The 25,728-nt window shown below is 43.1% G+C and overlaps 1 protein-coding gene across 1 annotated transcript in view; it reads right to left on the bottom strand.

Annotated features, from left to right (window-relative positions):
* Positions 1-6,979, bottom strand: part of SLC25A46 (solute carrier family 25 member 46) — a 32,043-nt gene extending 25,064 nt beyond the window's left edge. Inside the window, exon 1 of the mRNA XM_090038362.1 lies at positions 6,592-6,979. Within this exon, the coding sequence (XP_089894488.1) occupies positions 6,592-6,841 (250 nt within the window). The 5' untranslated portion in view covers positions 6,842-6,979. The remainder of the gene's footprint in view (positions 1-6,591) is intronic.
* Between the last annotated feature and the right edge of the window lie 18,749 nt (positions 6,980-25,728).

Genomic DNA, 25,728 nt, shown 5'->3' with positions numbered 1-25,728 from the left:
CGGCCACCACCACTAAACAATAACTACTCAGTTAGGGCTCATCTCTCATATGTCAAAAGGACAGACCTTTTTCATTAACACCAAGCTCCTTCTAACCTTATTCTGTAGGATGGCACCCAGACAGTAGTTTCTCTAAATGCATGGTGTCTTTTTTTTTAAGCATATAAAAGATGAAAGATTTGAAGCTTTGGTACAATACTCTTAACTTAAAGATTCATTTAGCAATTGAGAAAGGAAAACTACTTAATTACAATGGAAATTCCTATGATAGCAAGAAACTAGCTTGGTTCTTTTAATCAAAAATCTTCCTAATTAATAATCACTTATAATAAGTTTGGAAGAAGGGTGAGAGGGGACCTGGTAGCAGCTTACTGCTACACTAGGGGAGTACATCAAGGGCTCGGTGAGCAACTGTTCACCAGGGCACACGAGGGGAAAACCAGGAGTAAGAGCCACAAAGACTTGGAAGATCGATTCAGGCTCAACATTAGGAAATATTTCTTCACCGTGAGGGTGTCCAGACTGTGGAATAAGCTCCCTCCAGAGGTAGTGCAATCACCTACCCTGGAAATCTTCAAGAGGAGGCTAGACAGTCACCTTGCTGGAGTCATCTGATCCACAGTTACCTTTCCTGCTTGGTGCAGGGGGCTGGACCTGATGGTATTCTGAGGTGCCCTCCAGCCCTGCAATCTGTGAATCTCTTTATAGTTAAGACAGACTGGTTCTTCCTTAAAAGCTTGATTTTGATCCCTAGTTGATCAAAATAAGAATATGTTCCATGTTAGGTTTTGCACGTATACTCAGCTACTAAAAAAGAATTTGGAAAATTTCTGATTTGGATGACAGGTTTTCATATTATGAGTGATGAAAGGTTAGAATGTTTTAGGTCTGAAACTATGGCAAGCCGTACATCAGAACGATTTGTCCAAAAAAACCAAGCTTATTTTACTAGATTATTTCTTCAAAGATCTAATCATAAAATGATTTTGATTGATTTTAGTATTCTGAGATGAATATATATTTTTAAATATTACACCCAATGTAATTGAAGTTTGCCAGAAGCTCAGTGGAACTAAATTTTCCTTGAAGTCATGCTTTAAATCTGCATTTTTAAAAGCAGACTCTTCAATCCATGCTGAAGTGCCAAATACAGTGGTCAGTTTCTAAATCCATACTTAAGTTCTTAAACATGTTATTTGACACTGAACTGTCATAAAGGTCTGCATTCTAAGTGTCAATGGGAACCATGGGCACTTTTGACATCTCTGAAAAACAAAACCTAGGTATCTGGGTCAGTGATTTTCAACTTTTTTTGCACCAGGATCCATTTGTAAACATGGATGATCAGCCCTGACCCAGTGCCCCTCACTCCCGACCTGCTGCCTCCCCCACCTCCAGGCTCCACCCCCAACAGTGTGTGGGGCAGGGGGAGGGTATGTGGGGTATGAAACTCTGCCAGCCTGAAAGGGAAAAGTCACCATTTTCCAAATAGTTCCCTTTTAAAGGAGAATCCATTTTTAAAGTTTCTTCACAACCCTTTAAAATATTCTTGAGACCCACTTTTGGGTTGCAACCATTGTATTGAGAAACATTGATGTAGGCCACTGATGGACATGAAGGGAAAAAAGCCCCAGCTTTTTACTGGAAGAGGAAATGCATTAGTTTGACCTGGCTCCTCAGTGTCTGTATAGATCAGGCACTTCAGTGGGGCTTTTTGGCGCTTTTATCTAAATTGATTCAATCAGCTATTAGATAAAAGCCCTGCTGAAGTGCCTGATCTATACAGACATTGGGCAAGACGGGTCAAACTAACACAATGCCTCTTCTGGGTGTGCCTTGCACTCAGCATGGGGGTGCGCCAAGCTGAAAGTAAGGTGTCATCCCCACTCCCCCGCCACATTTGTAAGCAGCCCTAGTTTTTGGGAGAAAGGATGGGGTGGGAACAACTCTGCTTCACTAGCTAACCTCTTCATAAGCTAGAATTGTGAAAGTGTCTTATCCTGAAGACTTTTTGGAAAATTCACTGGGAGAACAAAACAGTTCAGGAAAGGAGTCACGTCTCTCATTGCCTGTTCTGTGTTATCACCAGCTAAACCCATCGCTATCAATCTCCTTGATTAAAGTCAGTGGCAATTGAACATAAATTTCTTAAGCATGGCAATAAGCACTTTTTCTACCCTTGCAACTTGTAATGCAAGGCAAGGCAGCTTTTTCTTCTTGATTCAGTAGTTTCTCACTCTGCTTCAACAGCTCTTGCCAATAGGAAGATCAAGGAAAAATGTCAGTGCTCCTCCCACCAGTATCTGAGCCACTGGCTATCCACCTCTTCCTCTTTGAATAGACAGAAGATGTTAGTTTAAAAGCAAAACAAATGTTTTCTGTAAATGCTCTATTTTAAGAGTGCAAGGAACAAGGCCACATATGCCACCCACAAAGCAGAAACAGCTTTCCCCAACCCTCTTTTATAAGCACCCATGTTCCCACAGACACTCTCCATAGCTATAAAAAGCAGATGCTATCCTTCTGTATCGGCATTAGTGCTTACACAGTCTTCCCATCTCCATCAGAGCGGTTGACTTCACATAGTTTACTTAAGGGTAAAAATGGCACACCTCTTCAAGAGGTAGGATGTTAAATCAACTCCATAAAAGCAGCAAGAAAATATTAATCTATGGGAATTATATCTTATTTCTGGATCCTGGGTTGGGAAAATGTGCCTGACCTAAAGGAAAAACATAGCATCTATGACACTGTGTACATACTTCAAAAAATTAGTGTGTATAGAATTAGTCATACTGAAAAAGAAACATTAAATTCACTTAAGGAAAACACATAATAAAATTAGTATAACAGTGATAACGCTAAAGAATAAACCAAAAACAAAGCACCAAACATTAGATTAAAAAAAATAGCAGAAAGACCCTCCAGTCAACTGTTATCCCTACTAGAACATAAAAGTGAACAAACATTTGAAATAAAATCTGGGCACATCTGGACAGTAACAGAATCATTCATATTAAACTGCATTTCTAAAATTATTCTGATTACAGTAATATAATATGCTGGGTACTATATAAACATAGGAAGACAATTCCAATCCTGAAGTGCTTACCAAGTAAACAGGGCAAAAGCAGAGCAAAGCTTATCTAAACAAGATGCTAGTCTTTATTATATGTTGCATTTTTGAAAATTATGATTTTTGTAAACAAACATGCCTCTATCTATCCAGATACCATCTGCCTTAGCTGAAAGATCTACAAAATTAGACTGTTTTAAAAGCACAAATAAAAATGATTCAATAATAAACAAACACATAATAAAGGATGTCACAGATGACAAACATTTGAATGCAGTCAGTAGAATAAAGGAAGAACTATTTATTGTTATTTGCAAACTAACAATTCATATCAAGATGAACGTGAAAACAAGATTTAGGTTGAACATCATTTAATTAATCAAGTGTTTTCATATTGAGATTTCATGTGTTTAACACTAACATTTTGTGTAATTTGGTAACAGGAACACACAAACGCAAGCAAAAAACAAAATCTTTGCATGAACTACTTCTCAAGGTCTTAAATAAAGCCATCCAAGCAACCATCCAAACCTTCCTGTTCACAATACAAGTACCTTGACACATCACCAGGGATCCAGGTTTTCCATTTCCACAGAAAAACAGAAAACAACGGATTTCCCCTTTTTATCAGAGAAAATGCAGGTTTCTCCTTTTAGCAGAGAAACCCATAGATTCCCTGCTTTTGCAAACAGTTCTGCATAGTAGTTAAGCTCTAGCCTTCAAGAGCTTTTTGCAAACAGAGCAGGAAACCCCTAACCCTGCCTGGCGGGGAAGGGAAGGGTAGGCCTTAGGCTCTCAGTCAGCCAGCTCAGCCTCACTCTTCACTCCTGGAACCTGTGTGGTAAGTGGGTCTTGCAGGGGGCTGAAGGCCCTTGTGGCAGCTCTGGGGGGCGTTGCAGGTCATGGCTGAGAGAACCATCAGGGCTGCAGGGGGAGCCAGGAGCTGGCCCCAGCCCACCCCCCACCAGCAGTTGGGGAGCCAGCTTCATGCTGCTTCTGCCCGCTGTTGGGGGCAAGAAGCTGCAGACTTGGGTCCGTGACCCCATAGCCCTGGCAGCTGGGAGCCCCCTTTGGCAGGGTTGGGGGACAGGGGCTGTGAGTGTGGGACAAGAGGTGAGCAGGGCAAGGGGGCTGTTGTGGGGGCAGTGAGGGGCACCAGCAGGGCTGGGGGAGGCATGGGGGGGGGGGTTGAGAGGCTAGGGGGTGCTGCGGGGGGGATTAATTTTAACAATGGATTTTGGGGTTTTTAAAATCAGAGAATTTGTAATTTTTTGTCAGAATTTGTGATTTTTTTTTTTATTAGAGAAAACCAAGATCCCAGCGTATCACACAGTTTCATCAGGATTATTTCAGGGATTTCTGTTCCCTTGAACAATACTGCTAGACAAAAAAATTGGAACAGAAGGTCTAGGTCACAATGCCATCAGAGGTGCACTGATAGAGATTTTTTGGGGCCAATACCAACAGCTGATTTTTAAGGAGGAATATCAGCTGATACCAATCTGATTTCCAGTATGCAGCCCAGCATCTTGAAGAGCAGTGTCTGGCTAGTAAGGCTGTTGTGGTGGAAGAGGAGGGATTAGGAAAGGAGTGTGGGGAAAGCAGGGCAGATCAAGGCCCCTACGATGAGGGAGGGAGTGGGACTGGGGCAGGTGCCCAAATTTGGGGTTTTTTTGCTTCTTTATGAGGCAAAGAGGGTCTAAAAGGCCTTTTTATCGTACAGCATCAATCCTCTACTTATTCTATTTTTCTAGAAAGGCAATGACTAATATATGCGATACCAAGAATCTAAAAAAAAGTTCCTATTCATACTCTTTAAAACTGCTGAAAGACCTATGTATTGTCTCAGCGTTTGGATGTGCTCTAAGAAGGTTAAGACTGGGAGTGGGTACACTCAAAGATCAATTTTTGGACAATAGCACCTTGTTGAGGATAGGTGGTAGATTATGAACATCAGTTTAATGCATTTATTTGAGGATATATTTGAAGCATACAAACAGGCATTTTTAATAAAATAATTAAGTGCACACAGCTTTTCAGGCCTCCCCTTACAAATCAAAACAAAAATAAAATCTACTTCTCTTTCTTACCTTGCAGACCAACTTTTATCTTAAAGAGCGGTCCCCATACAATAAGTCAAGCTTTCTTTAGTGTAATATTCAATTTTCAGTATTTTTATACAAGCAGACATAAAATTAGTATGGATTTCAAATCAAAGCAGGTATATAATGGGCACTCTCTTAAATGAGGACACACAGTTTTGGCATTTATTGTACTAGCATCTACTAGCATGTATTAGAAGTGTAAGGTAAACCTTTTTACATAATGCACTAGCATTACAAAATACTTTAGAAAGTAAGTATATTAAAAAAGGAACTATCAAAACATAATGGACATAACTATATTAGGTACAAAAGACAATTTTACAGTGGGCAAAGAAAACATATTGTCCAAATTGCAAGTTTTCAGAGGAGATATGAACATTAGATTAACACCTGCTTCTACTAAAGCTGTAATTAGAGGAACAAATGGGGGGTGAGATCACACAGGGTGGATGTCCAAAAGCCAAAGTGGGCTGGCTAGAGTAGAGACAGTTTACTGAGCAACTAAAGAAACTTAGGAAGAAAAAGTTTTTAAATGGATCCAGAAATAAAGGAGAGACCAGAGATGATGCAGACTGAGACCTAAAGGGGCCTATGATGTGCGATTAGTCAGCTGTCTTAGCCTACATCAACCCCAATGCTTTTGAATTCCTCCTGAAAACTTACTGCTGCTCTGCCACCAAACGGCAAGTTGGATGTAGCGGTCCAACCTATTGATTTATTGGCATCATCCTTCTCACCCACATTGGAAAGTAGGGCTGGAAGGGGCCACATGAGGTCATCCAGTCCAGCCCCCTGATAAAAGTAGGATTGTCCATGACTAAAGCATCTAATCTGATGAACTGGACTTGGGTTCACACAAGCTTGTGCTATACATGTATATGTACACACACAGGACACGGGGCCTATCTGGGGGCCAGATTTGGCCCTAAGGCCTAGTACCACCCCTCCTCCCCTGCCCCATGTGTTGGGATTTGGGTCTGGCTGCCAGCTACTGCTCTCTCCCACCACTAAGATCAGGCCCCATGGGCCCAATGCTCCGTCTGCCCTGTCCTGTGCCAGCACTGGGTCCTGGATGCAGCATGCGGGGTTTGGGGCTCCCCTTGGGGCCAGAGACTTGGTAACAGGGCAGCAGCATGACTCCCCGCTGGACCCGTGACAGGGGTCAGATGACAACACACAGGCTGGATGCGGCCTGCAGCCCAGAGACCGAGCAGCTCCAAGTCAGGCCTGAAGGCGTGCGCCCGCCCTGCCGTCCAGCTGCCCCCGAGGCTGCCCAGGGAAGCCCCACGCCTCTCTCCCCCAGCCCGGCCGGCTGCATGAGGGGCCTCCCACGGGCGGGCGCATCGGCAGGCTCCTGTTGCCCCGCCGGCGGAAGGCGCCAGGCCGCGGTGCCCCCCCTCCCGGCCTTACCCGCGCTGGAGCCGGCACCCGCGAAGCAGGGCTCCTCGTTGAGGCCGAGCGGGGTGGGCGCTGCGCCGGGCCCGGCCTGCGGGGTCTTGTCCCCCCAGTGCAGGTTGCGGCTGCCCGGGATGTCGGGGGGGCTGCTGACCCAGTGGCTCAGTTCCGAGGAGGCGCTAAAGGACCTGGCGGCTCCCGGCTCGTCGCGCCCGCCGCCGCGGTAGCTCAGCCCGTCGAAGCCATCAGGGCGCCGCGGGTGCATGGCGGCGGGGCCGGAGGAGCGGCACCAGCGCCTGGGAACCGCCACAGGCCGCAGTAACGGAGGAGCCGGCGGCAGCACCCCGCAACCTGCACTTCCGGGGCGGAAACGGAACTGGGCCGCGAGGTCCTGAAGCCGAACCGGGGTCACGTGATCAGGGAGCGGGCACATACTCCCATAGCGTCCTAGCCTCTGGGCTTTCATTGGCCAGTAGGGACCCGTGGGTGATTTCGTAATCAGAGGTAGGCACCTTTCTCCTCACATCCCCATTGGCCATTAGGGAGTCGCGGTAGTCATGTGATATTGGAGAAGCACACCCCTCTTCCCCCCCCCATCCTCCCTTAGTGCCCTCATTGGCCAATAGGGAATCGCAGCGGTCATGTGGTAAGGGGGCGGGCACACCCACCCCCCGCGTCCTCCGCTTGGTGCCCCAATGGCCAATAAGGAGTCGATTAGCGCGGGAGGTGGGGCGTGTTCCCCCATTGGTAAGCGTGAGTGCTCTTTGGTGCACTGATTGGTTGGAACCCTGGTGCGGGGGAAGAAAGGGGAAGGGGGTGGCGAAGGCACGGACTCTCGTGCGCATGTGTGGAGTACCCGGGTGGGGCGAGGCCCACGGCTTAGGAGTGAAGGCACCTGTTCTGCGCAAGCGTGGGGGTTTCGGCAAGAGCTGGTACTGGCACCGGTACGGAGGAAACGCAGGGAATTATGATATTATTACCGCCATCATCATCATTAGTAGCAATAATATTATTACATTATCAAGGACAAAGATAAAAAATTAATAATACATTATGAATAAAGTATTAGTATTTAGAATACTATCCTGAATGATGATGATACAGCGCACAATTTCTAGCAAAGCACTGACCTGCGGGACAGTTGTCTGAAATAGCAATAGACGATGTTGAACAAATACATGATAAGGAACAGCCACTATCCAAAGAGTCCCATAAATAACAGAAATATCACTGTTTCCTACTTACAGATGGGCAATGGAAACCCAGAGGTCCTGATCTTGCCCAATATCACACAGAAAGTCTGTGGCAGAACTGGGAATAGATGCCAGCTCTCCTAAATCAGTGGGCGTGTCTACACATGTATTATGCATGCCTAAACTTAATACACCTTTGCTTAAGGTGCATTAAGGTGATTTAGGTGCACATTATGGCACGTTACATTTAGGTGCAAATAGCTAAGTTGCATTAGTGCACATGCAGACACAATAATGTGCATTAATGCTGTGTGTGTCCATTGATGCTTACTGCATTAACATGCATTACCACATCCACAGTTGCACTAATGCAACTTAACTAGTCACGCTTAAATTTGATACCTGCTTTATGAAGGAATAAAATTTAGGCTCACAGGGCTTTTTGACACGTGCAAGCACCACAATGCTGGGCAGTTTGAAAAGCTCCCAGCGCTGCAAGACATATAGTTATATAAGCAGCAAAATGTGCGTCAGCGCAAAGAAAATGGCATTGGTGCACTTTTGAACTGAAACACCTCAGAGGTGCTTTAGTTCAAAAGCACACGACCACCATTTTCTGCGTGCTGACACACGTTTCACCACTTATACAACTGCATGTGGCGCAGCACAGTGTGTGTTAGTTCACGTACAGAGCAGACTCGATTGAGTTTGCTCCGAAGTGGTGGATCTCCAGTGTGTCACAGGATAATAGGGTACGTGTATAAATGCCCATATAGCCTTAAATCACCATTTTAAAGGCTCATTAAGGGCATGCACATGTAGATACGCACCCCTAATGTGCCTTAAAAATGGCTATTTTAAGCTAAACCAACTTAAAAGAGGCACATGTAGAAGCACCCAGGGATTCTCAGCCAGGGTGCTGCAGCATTCTGGGGTATGTTGAAATCCTTTCAAGGGTAGCGCAGAATTCCATGCAACGGTAGTTTCTGTAGGGAGCTGGGTCTTGACCTTGTTACATTCGTCCTCCCTAACAAGCCGGGACCAGAAATACTGCCGTGAGACCTCACTGCTGTGGGCATGGTCTCTTTAAAACCAGCATTTTCCAAGGCTGGTTGAGGAAAGCAGAAGCTTAAAAGGACTATGGAGTTCCAGGCCAGGGGGAGGCCAAAATATTGCTGACACTAAGGTATACTGATCTCCCCTGGGAAGGAGGAAAGAACTGGGAACAAAGACTTACCAGGTGTTGGCACAGAGGCATGGGCAAACAAGTTTGGGGGAAGAACCAGAGTGCCGGTGGTGAGCTAGAGGAAATTGTGGGGCTCTCTTTGCTGAACACGGTCCCAGGTAGCCAGTGACCTGCAAGAAACAAGAGATGAACAGAAATCAGAAGAAACTGTGAGTAATATCAAGAACCTGATGCCAGGAGGGGGAACTATTCACATGAATTGTGATTAGAGCCCTATTTGGTAACGGTAGGGGGGAAGAGGACTGCATGGGTCATAACGGAGGCAGTGTACAGGCCGATTGCTGGATGAGGTGGAAAGGTCGGCAAATTTGACAGGCTGGAGAGACTCGTATGACACAGCCTGTGATTTGGATGAGGAGGCAGAATAAAGGGAAGACCCTATCCAGTGGCGATTCGGTGAAGGTCACCCTGAAGCTCCACAGACTGAATAACAAGGGGAATTAATGAGAGTCCTCTGAGGTAAGAGGGTCCATATAGATGGAAGGATTACTGAAGATACGAGTTGGCACACTTGAGATTGTACTGTCTATTTTTTTTAGTTTATATTATTTTTGGTGGTGTGCAAATGGACTGACTCTGATTATGACTTACTGGGAATGTATTAGGGAGATAGAGAGATGGATTTATACTTCCTACATGACAGTCAATATCATTAAGATCAACGGATGAGAGATGGACCAGGGTGTAGGGGTGGAGGAGCCCTGGACAGAATATACTCTGTGCACAGTGAAAGACATCTCCAGTAAAAGAACTTAGGACTGAAAAGGAAATCACACCTGGAAAGTGCTTCCAGGACATAGCTTTTCTCCAGCCTCCCATAGTTTCACTAAGCATAGCAGGCAAAACACACAGGAGCAAGGGAAAATTTAGGGCCTGAGAGTGAAGAGCTGTCAAGTCAAATACACCCTGTGACAGTAACACTGTTGTATATGCAAACAGGATTCACAAGACAAACCCAATGACTTCATATAAAAATCCATAGTGTTATAAAGTTCTGATTTGTAGTCTTTCTGTCCTTTGTAATAGAAAAATTGCTGTATTGTTTTTCTATAGTAAAAAATGAACAAAAACTAAGCAAAAACTGAGGGGTACCTTGAGTCTAAAAAGGTTGAGAAGCCCTAAGTCCTACTCTCTTAATCAGAAGACCTAGCCAAAAATGTGAAATGCATGTCTTGTTAGTTGTATCTTTTTAAAAATGTAAGCTGGTGTGCAGGCTATTTTTGCCATCTGTTTCGTTTCTGTAATTAAAGACTCTTTGATCACAGCCTGCTTGCATTGCAAGGGTGGGGTCTGCAATCATGTAAGAGGTCATGTCCTTGTACAGTTCCAATTTGGAACTGGATCAGGTTACTTAAAATCAGAACAGATATCTTTTGCCACCTTAGGACATCTGGAACACATTCAAAACACCAACTCCCTCAGTGCTGATTTATTCCAGGTGGCCAAACTCTCTAATTATCCCCACCTGCTTACTGTACCACCATCGCCCACAGAGCACAGCCATAGATCCTCACAGATGAAGGACCTTTTTTGCTCGAGATTCTGTAGGTTTCCCTTTCTGGAAATGCTTAGGGAGCTTTGAGCCGTGACCTGCAGCTCAGGGATTTGTGTCCTTTCGTTGCTAAGGGTAAGATTTTCAAACACCCCCTTTAATTTTAACAGTGGCTGCCTTTAAAGATTTCCAGGTTATTAACTTTCACAGCATGAGTGGTCCTATTGAGTTCAAGAACAAAGCATGTTCATGAAGTCTTTTCAGAATCACAGTCGAACCTATTTTTAATCTATTTGTGCTTGTTCCTCCCCCTCCCTGCCATCTTTTAGAAGGGTGGGAAATGCTGCTTTATTTAGGAGTTTATGTAAAGAGTTAATTTATCATTCATTATCTTTTTCTAAGCAACTGCACTTTAGGGGGCACAGTTTACAGTCAACACAGTCAGATTCATTTAGGTGATGAAAGAGATGATGTAGGTCATTAAAGGATGATTGTGGTTTTGTTTTTTAAAAGTGTACAACAGCACTGATATGGAGATGTATTTTAGGCCCCCTCTACACATTATATCTATTATGCAATTATTAGATTAATTGTACAATAACTTTAGACTGGATACACATGCAAATTAACTATGGCCCCTTAAGAAGGTCCAACCAACTATAAAGTTATTACTAAAAAATGTGTAATAACTTCATAGCTGGTATCGATCCAGCTTTAATTTGCATGTGTAGGCAAGGAGTGTCTACTTGTGCTAAACAAACTACCAGAAGCAGAGTAGCCACAAGTTCTGAACAAGTTACTCTGTGCTGCTTCTGGTGTCCAAGCTAGGCCATGGTGCTATACACTGAACTACATTCCAAGTGTAAGCTTACCCTTAGTGACTGGAAGACCAATTTCATTACCACATTTGGTGTTAATGCATAAAGCTCCTTCCCTTCTGCAAAAGAAAGAAAATTGTAAGAACCACAAAAATGTATTCACTTTTGTGCCCCCGGTGATCAATCTGTGTGTATTTTGATATATATCCATCCTTTATACTATGTTTAGCACTTAAATGAACCTGATTTCCATGGAAAACCTTTATAAAAATAGGGAAATTAGTTTCTGAGAATGCACCAGTATCCATTAAAATGGAATATTTATGAATTTTTGTATGAATGTTGAAAGTACAAATTCAGCTGTCCATTGCAACTCAATTCAGATCAATAACTGAATTTCTACTATGTGCTGCTCCTACTAACATTATCTGATTCTGACTCCACTAATGCCTCCACTCAGAAATCATCGACTATTGTGCATCCAGGAAGCCTGAAGCATTTTAAAAGGAACTGCTAGTTACCATACATTCATAACCAAACCAGCAAGTTTAAAAAACTGAACACATTCAGCGTGAGGGTATTTCCATTTTGTCCATTGTGGAGATGTCTGTGTGACAATAAATTGTTCTGCAGTTATAAAACATTGTGTATTTGGTTGATTTACTGTGAGGAATGTCCTTACTTGCTTTGACTTTAATCCCACTGCAATTCCAAAATTCAAATACAGTATTCACGATCTACTCATATATATGAGAAAAATGCTTTCTGCTTTGCTTGAAATGGCATTTCTAGTGAGGAAGAAACCATACCAGAAAAAAATGGATTGTGTCAGCTTTAACTGTGCTCATCTGATAATTCACTATCAGATCTTTGGGAAGTGCTTTTTCATTCAAGGAGAAAGGTGAAAGGTTAAGTATCAGTGACAAGGGGCAAATGCAGTTGGTAACGTCATACATAGCTAATTATATTAGATGGGTGTCCTGCTCCTTCAGAGTTATTACTGCTGCTTTTGTCCTCAAGGCAGTGTGGTAAATTCATGATTGTCTTGACACAAAATGTCATCAAAGATGAAAAGAGAAATTACAGTTCTGAGCACTGTGAGGTGATGATGGAAGTGCTGACACTTTAGTATCATCTGTCCGAATCAATGAATGAGATTGAATGACATGTTCTCACTGAATTAATGCTGTGCAGGTTTGTAGCCAAAAAAGAGGGAGAAGGGGGAAAAAACCTCCACAAAGATGCTGAGAATACATGCAGTAAACTTTTATAACCACAATATCAAAGATTGTTAAAGGAACCTTCACAAAAACTGGGGATTTTAAAACATCTCTGCAACCACAAGTGCATGCAAGAAGGAGAATCTAAACAACGTATTTCTTTGTCCAGGTGAAGGTAAGAAAACTGGAGACAAAGTGGGAAGGAGTCACTCAATTTGCTAAGCCCTCTGTCAGTGACAAAATGCACAAGAAAAGAAATGCTAAGGCACGACTCCCAAAAGATGGTGGGATGCATTGCTTTAGGGCAAACAATTATTTTGGGTGGAGGGCCGCTTACTGTGTTTTGGCAAGCCATCAAAGGCCATGTGATAGGCAGCCATGGGCAGAAAAATATTCATTTTCTAAATTTTTTAAGGTCCCTGCAAGCCAGATAGAATGGCCTGGCAGGCCGCATCCAGCCTGTGGGCAGCGTTTTGCCCTGCTTTAGGGTTACTGCACTCTCTTAACTTGGCCTTAGGACTCAGCCTTTCTGATTTCTGTAGTGTAAGAGTGATGCTGTAGCTCTGATGGTCCAAAAATTATGTGAGGGGCAAGGACTTCTTAGGGTGAGAGCTTTTACTGGACCATCTATGTAGTTGGAATAAAGTTAGACAATCTTACGAAAATAAGACATTCTTCCTCAGAGACTATTCAGAGACCGAAGGAAGAATGGCTTACATTAGAAAGCTTGTCTAACTTTATCCCAACTACACAGTTGGTCCAATAAAAGATCTCACCCTAAGCAACCCTTGCTTTTCTGACTTCTGTCATCTGTGATGAAGCAACGCCTAAGTCATCAAGAGAGGTGGCAGCATGATGGAGTAATCAGGGGCAGTTGAAAAGGGAAGGAGGAAGCACTGTGGCAGAGGAGAGCTAGAGGCCATTTCCCCCCACAGTAGTTTGACTGATGGTGACTTGGACACCCCCTGTGGCAGACTGTAGTGCAGAGCATGTACACAGGGCAACCAGAGAGCTGGGAGAAGGATGTGTAGAAATGGGAAAAGCCTGATACCAGGCCGGAGGCATCTCTGCCTCTCAGCCCCAAGCACTGGGACTAGGCGACCTGTATGTGCCAGCCCCCAGGTGCTCCTCACAGAAGGCCTTAGCGCCTGTGTTCTGTCACAATAGGACGTTCTATCACAATAATTCCCTAGCAACCATGCCATGGCCCCCAGCGAAGCAGGCGATGCAGGTGGGCAGCACCGCAGGGCTGGGGGGTGGGTGGGCAGGGGCTGTGGGTGTGCAGGGTGCTGCAATCTAACTCCCAGCTCCCTGAGGAGTGAAGCAGGACACGGCCCCAGTGCAGGTCCCAGGGGATGACCAGGGCACAACTAATAGCCCCCTTCACATCCCATCCTGTGCCTGCTATGCATTGGGGTCCATGGATTTCCTGCCCCTCCCTGCTTTTTGGTGCGGGGAGAGGAATACACTTCCCTGGTGCCAGCATAGCCTCTGGGGGCAGGAGGTAGCTGAGCTGGGGAGCTGGGCAGCCGCTGTCTGCTGTGCACCCTTCCAGCTCCTCCCACCTGATCCTGTGGTGCAGTTCCATCTCCTTATTAGTCTTGTTCCCTTCTCTCAATAACATCCCAGCTTCTCTCATCAGCCCAGGAATTCATCTCCCACCTTTTACATTTTCCATGCCTTCCCACTGCTGCTAGCAGCCTGAAGCCCCCTCGTTAAGTCTGCTGATCCAGACAAGCGAATCCTTGGGTGGTTAATTCTCTTCTTTCTCTGATTTGACTTCAGAGAGAAATGCCTAAGCCGCCTTGACATTTTTCTGACAGCTCCCCCAGCCTCCTTTGTAAAGCTGTAGAGATGCAACCTGTCATCCCTCCTGGCTCTCCTTAGCTAACAGACACCTCACACTTCTCAAACAATTACTTTACCTGGTTTAGAAGAACCTACTTCCCTGTTTCTTCTTCAGCCTTCAGTCCTGTAAACATGGATTTGCATGATTTCACAGTGGCAGCCAAGGGGCCTGACTATTTCCAAACAAAGCTGTGCATACGCTTAAGTCTTTGCAGAGTACCATGAGACACTGAGCTGGCAAAGATATACACTCATATAAAGTTGTGTGCCCTGAGTAGCCTTGATTTCCATGCATCCATTCACAGTGCATTTAGCAAAGCTTTGTAGCTTCAGAGCCTGAGATCCCAATCCTTACACACAAACTTAATTTGAGGATCATGAATGGTTTACAATGATTTCATACCTGCAGTTTAATCAAATAGACAAGTGTTTGCACAACTAGGTTCTGCAGCTGTAAATTTTGCAGAAGGAATACCTTGGGTCTTAAGTGGTGCTAGGACTTATTCAGTACCCAAAAAATAATAGTCACTGTGAGAAAAGAGGATGGATTGTTGGGTGTGTTTCAAATAAATAAAAATGTTTCACTCCTTTAAAGGACACCATCAATGAAAAAAATCCCGAGTTGTAACACCAGTTGGAGCAAATTATGAACATACTTGAGTTTGCCTTTGAGAGTAGATGCTGAAATTAACATGTGAAAGTGTTTGCAGAATCAGGACAAAACATCCCTTTAAGGAAAGAGATTAGAAAAAGATTTCTCTCTGTTGTCTAAGTGTGTTAACTCTTTATTTTTGGCAGTATCTTGTTCATAGTACATTATTTAATATTCTTCTCTTAGTATTAATACTGCTTTTGCACAGCAATAGGTAAAAAAATATTATTGAAAGTAGACAAATGTAATTGCAAAATTGCTTAGGAGACCTGGGGCACATAGAGTACCTGAAACAACTTTTAGTATTTTATTATTTACTGGAGTTTAAGCTTATATTGTTCTTGTCATCAGGCTAAAAACACCAGTGTGACTATGTGATGTATGTGTGCAGTCCCATAAGATTTCCCTTATTGGGAAAGAGACATAAATAAGCAATTGCAGGAGCAGGTAGTACATTTGTTTCCCCTTTCTCTCATTGTTCAGTAATTGTTTTTCATTGGAGTACAACACTCTAAAACAGGGGTGCTCAACCTGTAGCCCGTGGGCCAAATGAGACCCACAGAGCCTTGGAATCCAGTCTGCAGGGCTTCCCACCAGTATGGAAATTTGGAAGCAGGGGAGCAGTGACAGTACTGACACCCAACTCTGCTACCAAAATCCCAAGCACCATGTGGCAGGATGGAGCCAGGCCATTTTCCTCCCCTCGCACGACCAGATCAGAGTAGGGATATGCCCCCTTTCCCTTCCCAAGGCCAGGTTGGGGCCAGGCCATGCCCTTCCTCCACCGTTAACCTGGGCCATGTCTCTTTCCCCAGCATGGCTGGATTGGGGCTGGCCTGTTCCTGCCCCCTTATACATGGCCAGATGGGGCTGCACTGTACCCACAGCAGTCACTGGATTGAGTCCATCAGCAGGATCCAGCCCGCAGGAGGATCAGGCACCGCCCGTCTGGCCCTCCAGATAAAAAGGTTGAGCACCAGTCCTCTAGAACACCCTAGAATAGTGTATTGTGTGCAAGAATCCTGAATGGGTTGTGAGAATAGATGACTTAATGTTATTTAGTTGCTCTTGACTTCTAAGCTACTGTGCAAAGGTTTTCTTAGTTATAAATTTTAGTGCTGTGTTTATTTCATCAAGAATTTGTTTCTGTAACAAAGAGCATATTGCGCATAGGGACTTATTATTAGAGGTTGACCTAAATTGTGGGGAGACATACCAATTTTTGCAGGTTGATCACAGCATAAAGTCATAAATTTGCAGTCATTTCATGGAGGCCCCAATCTTCACTGCTGATCAACAGAGAGGCCCCACCCTCAGCCTTGATTGGCAGTGAGGCACCAGGCAGAGGAGGGATTGGGGGTGAGGCTGCCATCTTGATTGCTGGCTGTCCTTTTTGCAGTCTTGCCCCTCAGGGTTGATTAGCAAAGAGGCGGGGGGGGGGTGAGGGGAGGAGGGGCCAGAGAGGAGAAGGGGCAATGCGGCAGCCACCATCTTGATTGCTGGCTGAATTTCATGCAGCCCCACCCCTTGGCAATAATTGGTGGAGCGGGGACAAGAGGACACTTCCTCCCACACCGCAGGGGCCTCCATCTGCCCCTCCACACCCCTTCTCTCCTCCCTCACCCCTTCCCCCACAACAGACATACCAGCCAGATGCCACTCACCATGCTGCCCAGCTGCATATCAGAAATGGATCAGTATCAACTGATATGACTCATTAAAAATCAGCCATTGGTATTGGCCCCAAAATTATCTGTTAGTACACCCCTAATTGAGACCAAAAGCTTAGTGCAGTTCATGGTCCAGGACACAGCAGCTTGTGTGGGGCCTCGCTCCCTGTCCCTCGGGGCCCACAGGGCCTGCAGGAGGGGCAGCAGGAGGGGCGGTGATGCGGCGGCAGGGGCAGTGATGCCCCGGATGCGGCAGGAGAGGTGGCGGCCCAAACAGGCAAAGATGCCTGTTCGGGCCGCTTAGTTAACTGCCATATTTTGTTATCTGGCACCCCACATTCCCCATCGGTACTGGATAACAAAGCTTTTACTGTATATGGATAGCAAGCATATGCAGACTTGTTATAAGCGATATGGCAGGATATCTCTAAAGACCAACATTTCAAAAAGAACATTGAACCCTTATCCTTTAGGACATTGGCCAACCTGTGTTAGAGGTTAGTAGGAAATTATCCATGAAGGGAAATTATCCTGTAATTGCCTGCTACAGATATTGGGTTCAGGTACTGGTACAGATTTCCTTGTACCCTCCTATAAAGGATATAGTAGTGTTCACTTTTAGGGCTCAGATACTGGACTAAGGGAAACACTGGTCTGAGTGTGCTGCTGTTATCCAAAACTTTCCCAAGGCAATGGAATATCTACTACTAGCACATCTTAAAAAAACAAAGTAAAATAAAAAGCAGAGTGTCTGAAACTAGGGGAAGTTAAAGAGCTAAATCTGCTGTGGAATTTGTTCTACTGTGCTGTGTCCAATTCTTTGATTCTATCATGATGGGTGCCATATAGAGAAACAGTTAAAACAGACACCATTACATTATTTCTCTGACCTTTGATGCATTCCTGGTAGGATTATTGGACCCATTTTTCTCAGTGCATCTCAAGACAAGGGCCTCTGCTAGAATATTCTGAGGGAATCTTCAGAGTGTATTGGTCCCCATAAGAGCACCAGAGTCTTTATTTGAGCAGTTTTGAAAGTAGGATATTCAAGGGAGATTGCCAGGAGTACAGACTTCACAGAGAAGTCCCTAGTAGAAGTAAGTTCCTATCACTGAGAGGGTTGGGGGGAAGCAAATTAAGGTTATATACCATAAAAATGTAAAAAGGCATCTGTGCTATTGATAAGTAATGCCATGAACTGCCCAATCTAACGGGGTTTTCCATTTTCAGCTCAATATATTTGGAAAAAAATAGGTTTAAAATTTCCTCTCTCTTACCTGAAACTATGCCATCATGCTAAAAACTCAAGATGCAAACCCTGCTTACATACCCAGATCATAGAAACTGAGTTACTATTATTGAACAAAAACCTTTCTAAGAGCTTGGTCTCTCAGCTGCAACAAGCACTTAATTATTGATATTGTATGTGACTGAACACCATAAACATATTTCTCTGTGGGATTTTAATTACAGCCTTCAGGAGAGCACAAAAATACTGACAAAATAAATGCTCTTTCCTATAACCTTGTGAGAGGGATTCAAGTTAAAATAGCATTCAAAACCAATTTGACCTACAAACACACACATTTCATCCTGCTATAGGGCCATTTGCCTATGTGGCTTTACATCACATTTACTGGGACTGTTTCCATCTCTTTCTTTCATGAAGCTGATACAGAGCTCACAGATTAGCACAGGTGTGCTATGAGGAATCAGGGCTGTCCTTGGTGAAATAATGGAAAATATATGTCATGGGTTAGCTGGCAGTGACCTAGCCCAGGGGTTTTGAAAGGGCAAAAGATGATTGGAGGACTTGGGATTACCTTTCCTCACCAGTCTGGTAATGATTTGGCCCAGCGGTTTTGAAGGGGTAGAAGATGATTGGAGGACTTGGGATTCCCTTTCTGCACCAATCAGGCCCCAGAGACTCACCCCCCCCCCCCCCCGTCCCCTGTTCGGCCTCTTGGGTCACCTGGAGGGGGATAAAAGAGGGCAGCGTGGGCTGACTCAGGGGAGAGACGAGCAAGGAGTGTCACAGAGCTGGCAAGAGCTGAGCAGGAGCAGTGCCCCAGAACAGCCTGAAGGAGCAGGACCTGCAGGCAGCAGTGGGACCCTCAGCAGCGTGATGTGCGGCCGGCAGGAGAGGCTCCCCTGCTCCAGCAAGGATCTGAGCAGCGACCTGAGAGGTTCCCAGCTCTGCTTCCAGATCCTCCAATCAGAGGCTAGGCAGCTTGACGTGAGGCCAAGGCTCTGGGAGGGTCAAGACCCCTAGCAGACTAGAGCAGTGGTACCAGTAGTGGCTGTGTGGCAGCATTTCTGCCTATCAGGTGGGAGATCTAGGTTCAAGTCCCAGCTGAGGTGACTTTGGGTGAGTGATCTAACAAAAAGCAAATCTTGCAATGGAAAGGGGCTATTGTGTTTTCTCCCCCTCCAGGTACCAAGGCCCTATATTTTGCATTTTGTGCCTTTTTATATTTCACCAACCCATATTGTTTGTTCTGCTGTTTGAGTCTTATATTTTGTTAACCCTATTTTTTGTCAATGATTGTAAGTGTCTAACCTTTGTTGAAATCTGCCCCCTTGGGGCACTGTAGCGTCTACTATACCCTCTGATTTATGCCTGTTACGTTCCCAGTATTAAAAGGTATATGGTTAATTTCCCATTAGTGGTCTGGCTCTGCTTTATAGGGGGAGGAGAGTTCCTACACCTCCCACAGCGCTTGTGCACCTGCTTTGATCCCTTCAATTGGAGAGGGGGTACCTCTTGGAGTACCACCCAGGTTACATATATTTTAAAAGTCACTACATATCTGTAGAGCATAAGGCTTCATGAGTGAGAATCAACATATGTGTTTAGAAAGAATACACTTGGTACTATAAACTTGACTCTTTTTAGTAGGATGATGACAAAACTAGAGGAAGAGAAATAAGGGTGGTAGATCTGGGTCCTTGTAATTTTTTTTCTGCACTGCTTATTCCTCAAAATACTGTGTGTAGATCAACTGCAGCTAAGGAAGTCTTTAAAAATTACTTGAATTACTATAGTGCTTCCTATCCAAAGATCCAAAATGCTTAACACTTGCTACTGAACTTACTTTCACACACCCCTTGTGAGATAAGGTTGTTGGCTTCTAAGGAGAAACATGGTGCTTTAATTCTGGAGTGGAAAAACCCCACTGTCAAATGTCTTCAGCAAATAGGTATATCATAATCATGAAAATGTCTTAGAAAAGCCTTGAGTCTAAACTAACCCTTGTAGAGTATATGCCCAATCCAAAGTTCCTTGAAATGAGCTGGAATCTTTCTGTTCATTACAATACAGCTTGGATCATTTCCTAGGCTACCTAACCACTCTAAAAAATATCAGTGCTTCTGTGACTCTCAGCAGCTTACCATTTAAGGTAAAAAAGACAGTTCTGTACCGTTTACGGTGTCTTGTAATTGATTATATTTCTCACTGAATTTCTATTTAATATGTTTTTAATGCATAAATTACCAGAAGGACTGGGTGAAGAGGAGAAATAAATATTCATTGACTATATTTGATGCATTTTGCTGTAATATTTCACTGAAAAGATTTTCACCAAATACTATTTTACCAGCTTTAAATCAGGCTGGACATGGAAAAAGGGTATTAGGTGAATACTTTACAGGCGCATCAAGGTGAGAGTGCACGTGAGTTTCCCTAGGGACAAACAGCAGCAGCACATAAGGTGCTTGTATGCGTGATGCAGGTTTAGTTCAAATGGTGGGTTTTTAACTTGTATGTTTTTAATTGTGACCCACTGTTTCAATTTAAGGGGCTGATGGCAGCTTGCCCCTTGGCCATGGGAGGGGTGGGCAGGCTCCGTGAGGGAAAAGAAAAAGGATTGGGCTTACTGCTTTTTTTTTCTCCCATGGCAGAGCCTGCCCACGCAAACTGTCACCGGGTCATGCAGCCCATGGGCTGTAGGGGAGCCCGGTGCTTCCCTCCATGGTGATGGCACACCCTGGGGCTACCCGGGCAGGGTGCTAGCTGGGTGGGTGTTGCCCCAGCTTGCAGACAGCACCTGGCCCGATCCAGGCGTGCATGGGGTGCTGGAAGCCTGGGTGTGCTCAGGGAAACTTGGAATTGGTGGCCTTCCAGCACCCTATGCACTGTCTCTGCTGCCTTCCTACCATCTGGAAGCACCCAGGACTGGGCCGGCTTGCCCCTGGGTGGTAGTAGGGTCGTTGGGTGTGCTGGTGGCCAGAGAAGGCTGCAGGGATGGTGCACAGGACACTGGAAGCCTGGCAAGCAGGAGAGGCTTTGAGGCGCTGCAAACTACACGTTCCCACTCATGAGGATGTGGCTTATTTGACGAATACTGATAAAACCCATTTAAATACAATATTTGTTAAGTACTATTTTACCTACTTGCTACATCTCTTTTACTATTTTTTCTAATTAAAAAGACCTTATTTTCTGGCTTCTTTTTGTTGTTTGTTTTTTCTTTCTGAAAACAGATCACATTGAGTCTTTAGGGTCTGTTTCTTGCTTCTTTCTTCCTATATCCCATATTCCTTTGTATCTCTTTCAATACAGTAAGATCTCTACTTCCTCCCTCATGTTTTTTGTCTCTTCTGCAATGCCCCCCAGTATTCCTGATGGTGGGAGACAGGATTCTAGAATGCAGATAGAGAATAGAGAATACTTATGATGTACCGCTGAGGTAAATAGGCAATACAGATGCCCAGCAGGGGTATGCAAAATGGGCCATATTTGATTCGGATTCAGCCCAAATTGGGGACAGTGATTCGATTAGTTGATTCGGATCACTGTCCCCAATTCGATCTGGCCAAATCCGGATACCAAGGCCCTATATTTCACATTTTGCATTTTGTGCCTTTTTATATTTCACCAACCCATATTGTCCGGATACTGGCATATTATTTGGCTCTTCATTCCAGAATATTCCTGAAAGTGTAGCTTGCCTCCACTATTTTTCTACATTTATTTACCAGTCAAAAGGCAGTTAGCCATGTAAGTCTGAAATCACGCAGAAGGTAGGGCAGGATGTTACCTTTGAGCTAACTGGTTCAGAGAAGCATAAGCCTTTGTGGGCAGCAACCTACTTCATCAGATTTGTCTTTGCTACCTGACAAAGTTGGCTTCTCCCATAAAAAGCTTATGTAGTTCTGAACCAGTTAGTCTCAAAGGTGCTCTTCCTTCTTTCCCAGCTCTTCCTTCTTTCTGCCTTACCAGCTAGGTAGCAAGGAGACATTAGCACAATACAATTCATGTTGCAGCTACTAAATAAAATAGAGGTAAGCTTTGGACTGCTCTAGTGACTTTGAAGTTTTTGTTTTTGTAACTTAGTTTGAGCTTTGTAATGCCTAGTTATTTTATTTAAGACCTTTGAAGAATTGAAATCCTCTATAATTGCTAGGAATGATTTATTATACTGGTTGTTTTTTGTTTCATCTCTCCTTTTCTAAAATTTTGATGTTAGTATGTCTTCCACTGACAGCATTTTAAAACTGTAATGAGTTGCCTTGACATTGTTTACCGTCATAATTTGCCATAATAAGTGGTCTCTATAGATTTGAATTGACAATTTCTCCTTTCTTGGCATTGTAATGCAGTATCAGACAAGTGCTTTAAGAATATTTTATGATATAAAGGCTTCTAAGTCCTTTGAGGAACAAAAGGAATGAAAAATGGAAAAAACTGAAAAATCTTAACCACCATCAAAAAAGAAAGTTTAAATGCCAAAAGGCCTATGTTAAATGTCAATTAGTGTAATTTTTTTTTAAAAACATATAGCTTAAAAAGGAAGAAGTTTAAACCTTGGTCAAATGATTTCTTTTATTCTGGAAAAGCATAACCTTTCCAGGAAAAATCTGCATTCTAGTTGAAATCTTCTGTGCAAGGTTCTGCTGAAGGCCATATCAAACTGCCTATAAATTATAATATGAAATAATATAAAATATGGATTTTTAATGGGAATATTGTCTATCCTCTTACATTCTCTGAATCTTTACAATGCCACTAAAGCAGCAGAGGCCATGTGTGCATCCTCAGGGAACTGCTGTGGTCAGGAAGTACCTTGTGGACATAAGGTATTGTGGCTGGCTTTCTGCCTCCATCTCCATATATGTGGTAATAAGAGGGACTATGCCAAGTAGAGTTCCTGAGGGACTGTTGCTGGCTGACAAATTTGATAAGTTTGGAGACTGTTTTAATACATGCCTAGGACTATGGCTAAAGGCAGCCTGAACCAGCTGTGTACATCTTACTACAGCTCCCATTCTGTTCTGTTGAACACAGCAAAAAATGGAGAGCAGCACAAACTGTGGCATTAAAAGTCAACAGGCCCTTGCATCAGGGTCAGGACATTTGTAGTTGAAAGTCAACTCAATAAGGCTCTCAGGTAAGATTGGGAAAATCGACTTTAGGGATTTGCACTTTTTAATTGTTTTTTTTTCTGGGGTAAGCACAAGAAAAAGCTAATACAGTCTCTGACCATAGAATCTTATGTCTTTCTATAGCTGCATTGGCTGTATATGCTGAAAGAAAACAATGAGCCACTTTCATCCACTTATTTGATCAGTCAATGTAACTGTGCTGTACAGAGCAGTCTCTGTATCACTGAAGTTTTGCATCCTATCTTCTAGCTAGGGAATCCCAAAGTAGCTTAGTGCCTCTTGAAGGCTCCAAGTCTAACTAAACTTAGCCATACCTATTATCTCCTGTGCATGTAGGAAGTCTTAAGTTTTAGTAAATTACCTTCAACTCAGAGATGTACAGAATTTGATCTGGAATCCTTGCTGAGATTTATCTCCCAAATCCCCATGTCTTTACTTTGAGAGGACCTCTTCAGAGGCTGATGCACTGTGTCCATTACACAGTAAAAGTCCCTGGTTCATTACAATTCTCAAAACCTGTAGAGAAAAATTTGAACAGTGTTAGTGTCTCCTTCAATTCTGCTTTAATGCTTTATGCTGAAATGCAGGAGGCTGTTTTACAAAACCCTGTTTTGTGTTAAAACCTGATTAGGTCCATCTTGCTTATAAATGTATATGCTAGTCTATGCCCTTATGAGAGTATCAGTCAGCTTCTTGGTTTTGAGGCTTCAGGGGCATTTCTTATGACACTTGGCCCCAAGTACTAGGTTGAGTCATGATCTTAATTAAAGCTAACTTCAAGATCACAGTGAAAAATTATCTGAGTCTTGAAATGCGAGTACTGGAATTTTTCTGTCTGGCTGGAGCTAGAGGCAGCCTTTAACCTCATCTTACATTATCAGTGATGATGGAAGCTGTAGCATTAGAAAGACTCCATAATTTTTCCTCCTTTTATTTTGGCTGCCAATAAGTTTGGAGTTATAAATTCTCCAAAAAGTTATCTTTTCACTTTTATTTCTAGTTTTGCTGGAGGAACCAGCATTTCTTGAAACTTAATATGGCGTTAAAAAAATGTATGCAAGTTTGATTATGGCTAGGCATAAACTTTTCTCATAATAATATTCTAATTTGATATACAGGGCTGTTTCATGTATCAAATTACTTTTAATTTTTTATTTATTAGTTTAAACCATTATTACACATTGTAAACAGAATGCCAATAACAATCAAAAAGACTATGTAAAGTTCACAGAGTTAACAGCTGTGCTGTAGAAACACCCAACCAGTTTTCTTCATGCTTACCACTATAACAAGATGTCATCCATCAAGTGAGCAGTTTCCATCAAAGCTTAAATAATTTCCTTGCTAAATAAAGCAGATAGAAATATCCAGTTTATCATTTTAGTACAGTCTCAGCACATTTTTGTCATAAGTGAATGAATTAAAATGAATGAAAGATCAGTGAGATAATTTTCCACCCCCCCAAAAATAAAATCAGAAATGAGGGGTTGGGAGGATGCTATTTCAATCCAGATTTTGTATAAACTGTAAACATATTCTGTACTTTAGAATGTTATATACTAAACATTTTGTACTGGTTATGAACTGTTATTAAACTTGGCTGTTCTAAATAATGCTAAGAAGAACTGGCTAGCAGTCTTCTCCTTACCAATTTAATTAAAATCTATATTTTGTCTAGTTTTCTTGGAACGTATAAGGAAAGGGGGTTGATAAAGGTGGGTAAACTTATTATTTTAAAACTTGTAAAGACATAAGATATTCAGTGTTACATTTGTGACTAGGCCATAATTGGTTCATTATTATTGGGAATAATTTTATCTCTCTCATTAGTGGGTAAAACTTTATATCAGGAGTTTGATTTATTAAAAAGGTTCCTTTCAAAGCCCAGCATTGTGCAGGAGTCATTTTTGCAGAAACAGGTTCAAATAATTTTCAGTGTTTTAGATATGGGAAAGATAGAACCAAGGGATCTAGTTTTAGTTTCATTTTTAATGTTCTATCTTATACAGGCTCTGTACTTATCCATGGATATAAAAAGGAATAGCAGTTTGGTAGGGCTAGGACAGGAGGCATCTTTATCAGTAGCTATCAGAAATGAATTCATCTATTACAGAAGCTGTAATCCAATATGTATCTTTGTTCTATGCCAGTGATTCTCAGTCGGGGTGCTGGAGCACTCTAGGTTGCCATGAGATCTTTTGAAGAGTGATGCTGAGAGAAGCTTAGGCTCAGACTTGTCCCTGACTCCATTGGGCAACCCCTCTGCAAAGGGATTAACACTGTAATAAACTTAGTTTTTGAAACATGGTGCCACTCAGGTCACAAAAGGTATGTAGGGATGCCTTGAGTCTGAAGAGGTTGAGAACTACTGCTCTATGCATATAACTAGATTTCAGTATAAATGGAGTTGTTTGTATTAAACTTTTGGAGGTTTTATTTTGATTTTTTTTAATGTATAGCATAGTAATTTACATTTATTTTACGTAGCACATTCAAGGAGTTGAAAGTGATTCAGAGTCATTAATTGAGCTGATAAACTCTGTCTTTGGACCCACTACTTTCTTACCTCTTAAGCATTCAACTATTGTTATTCCTTTTTACAGGTCGTGTCTACACATGCTTATTT

Source organism: Crocodylus siamensis, chromosome 3 (assembly GCF_052110815.1).
Source record: "Crocodylus siamensis isolate JL-2025a chromosome 3, ASM5211081v1, whole genome shotgun sequence".
NCBI classification, from domain to species: domain Eukaryota; kingdom Metazoa; phylum Chordata; order Crocodylia; family Crocodylidae; genus Crocodylus; species Crocodylus siamensis.
This window is presented reverse-complemented; position numbering and strand designations above follow the sequence as displayed.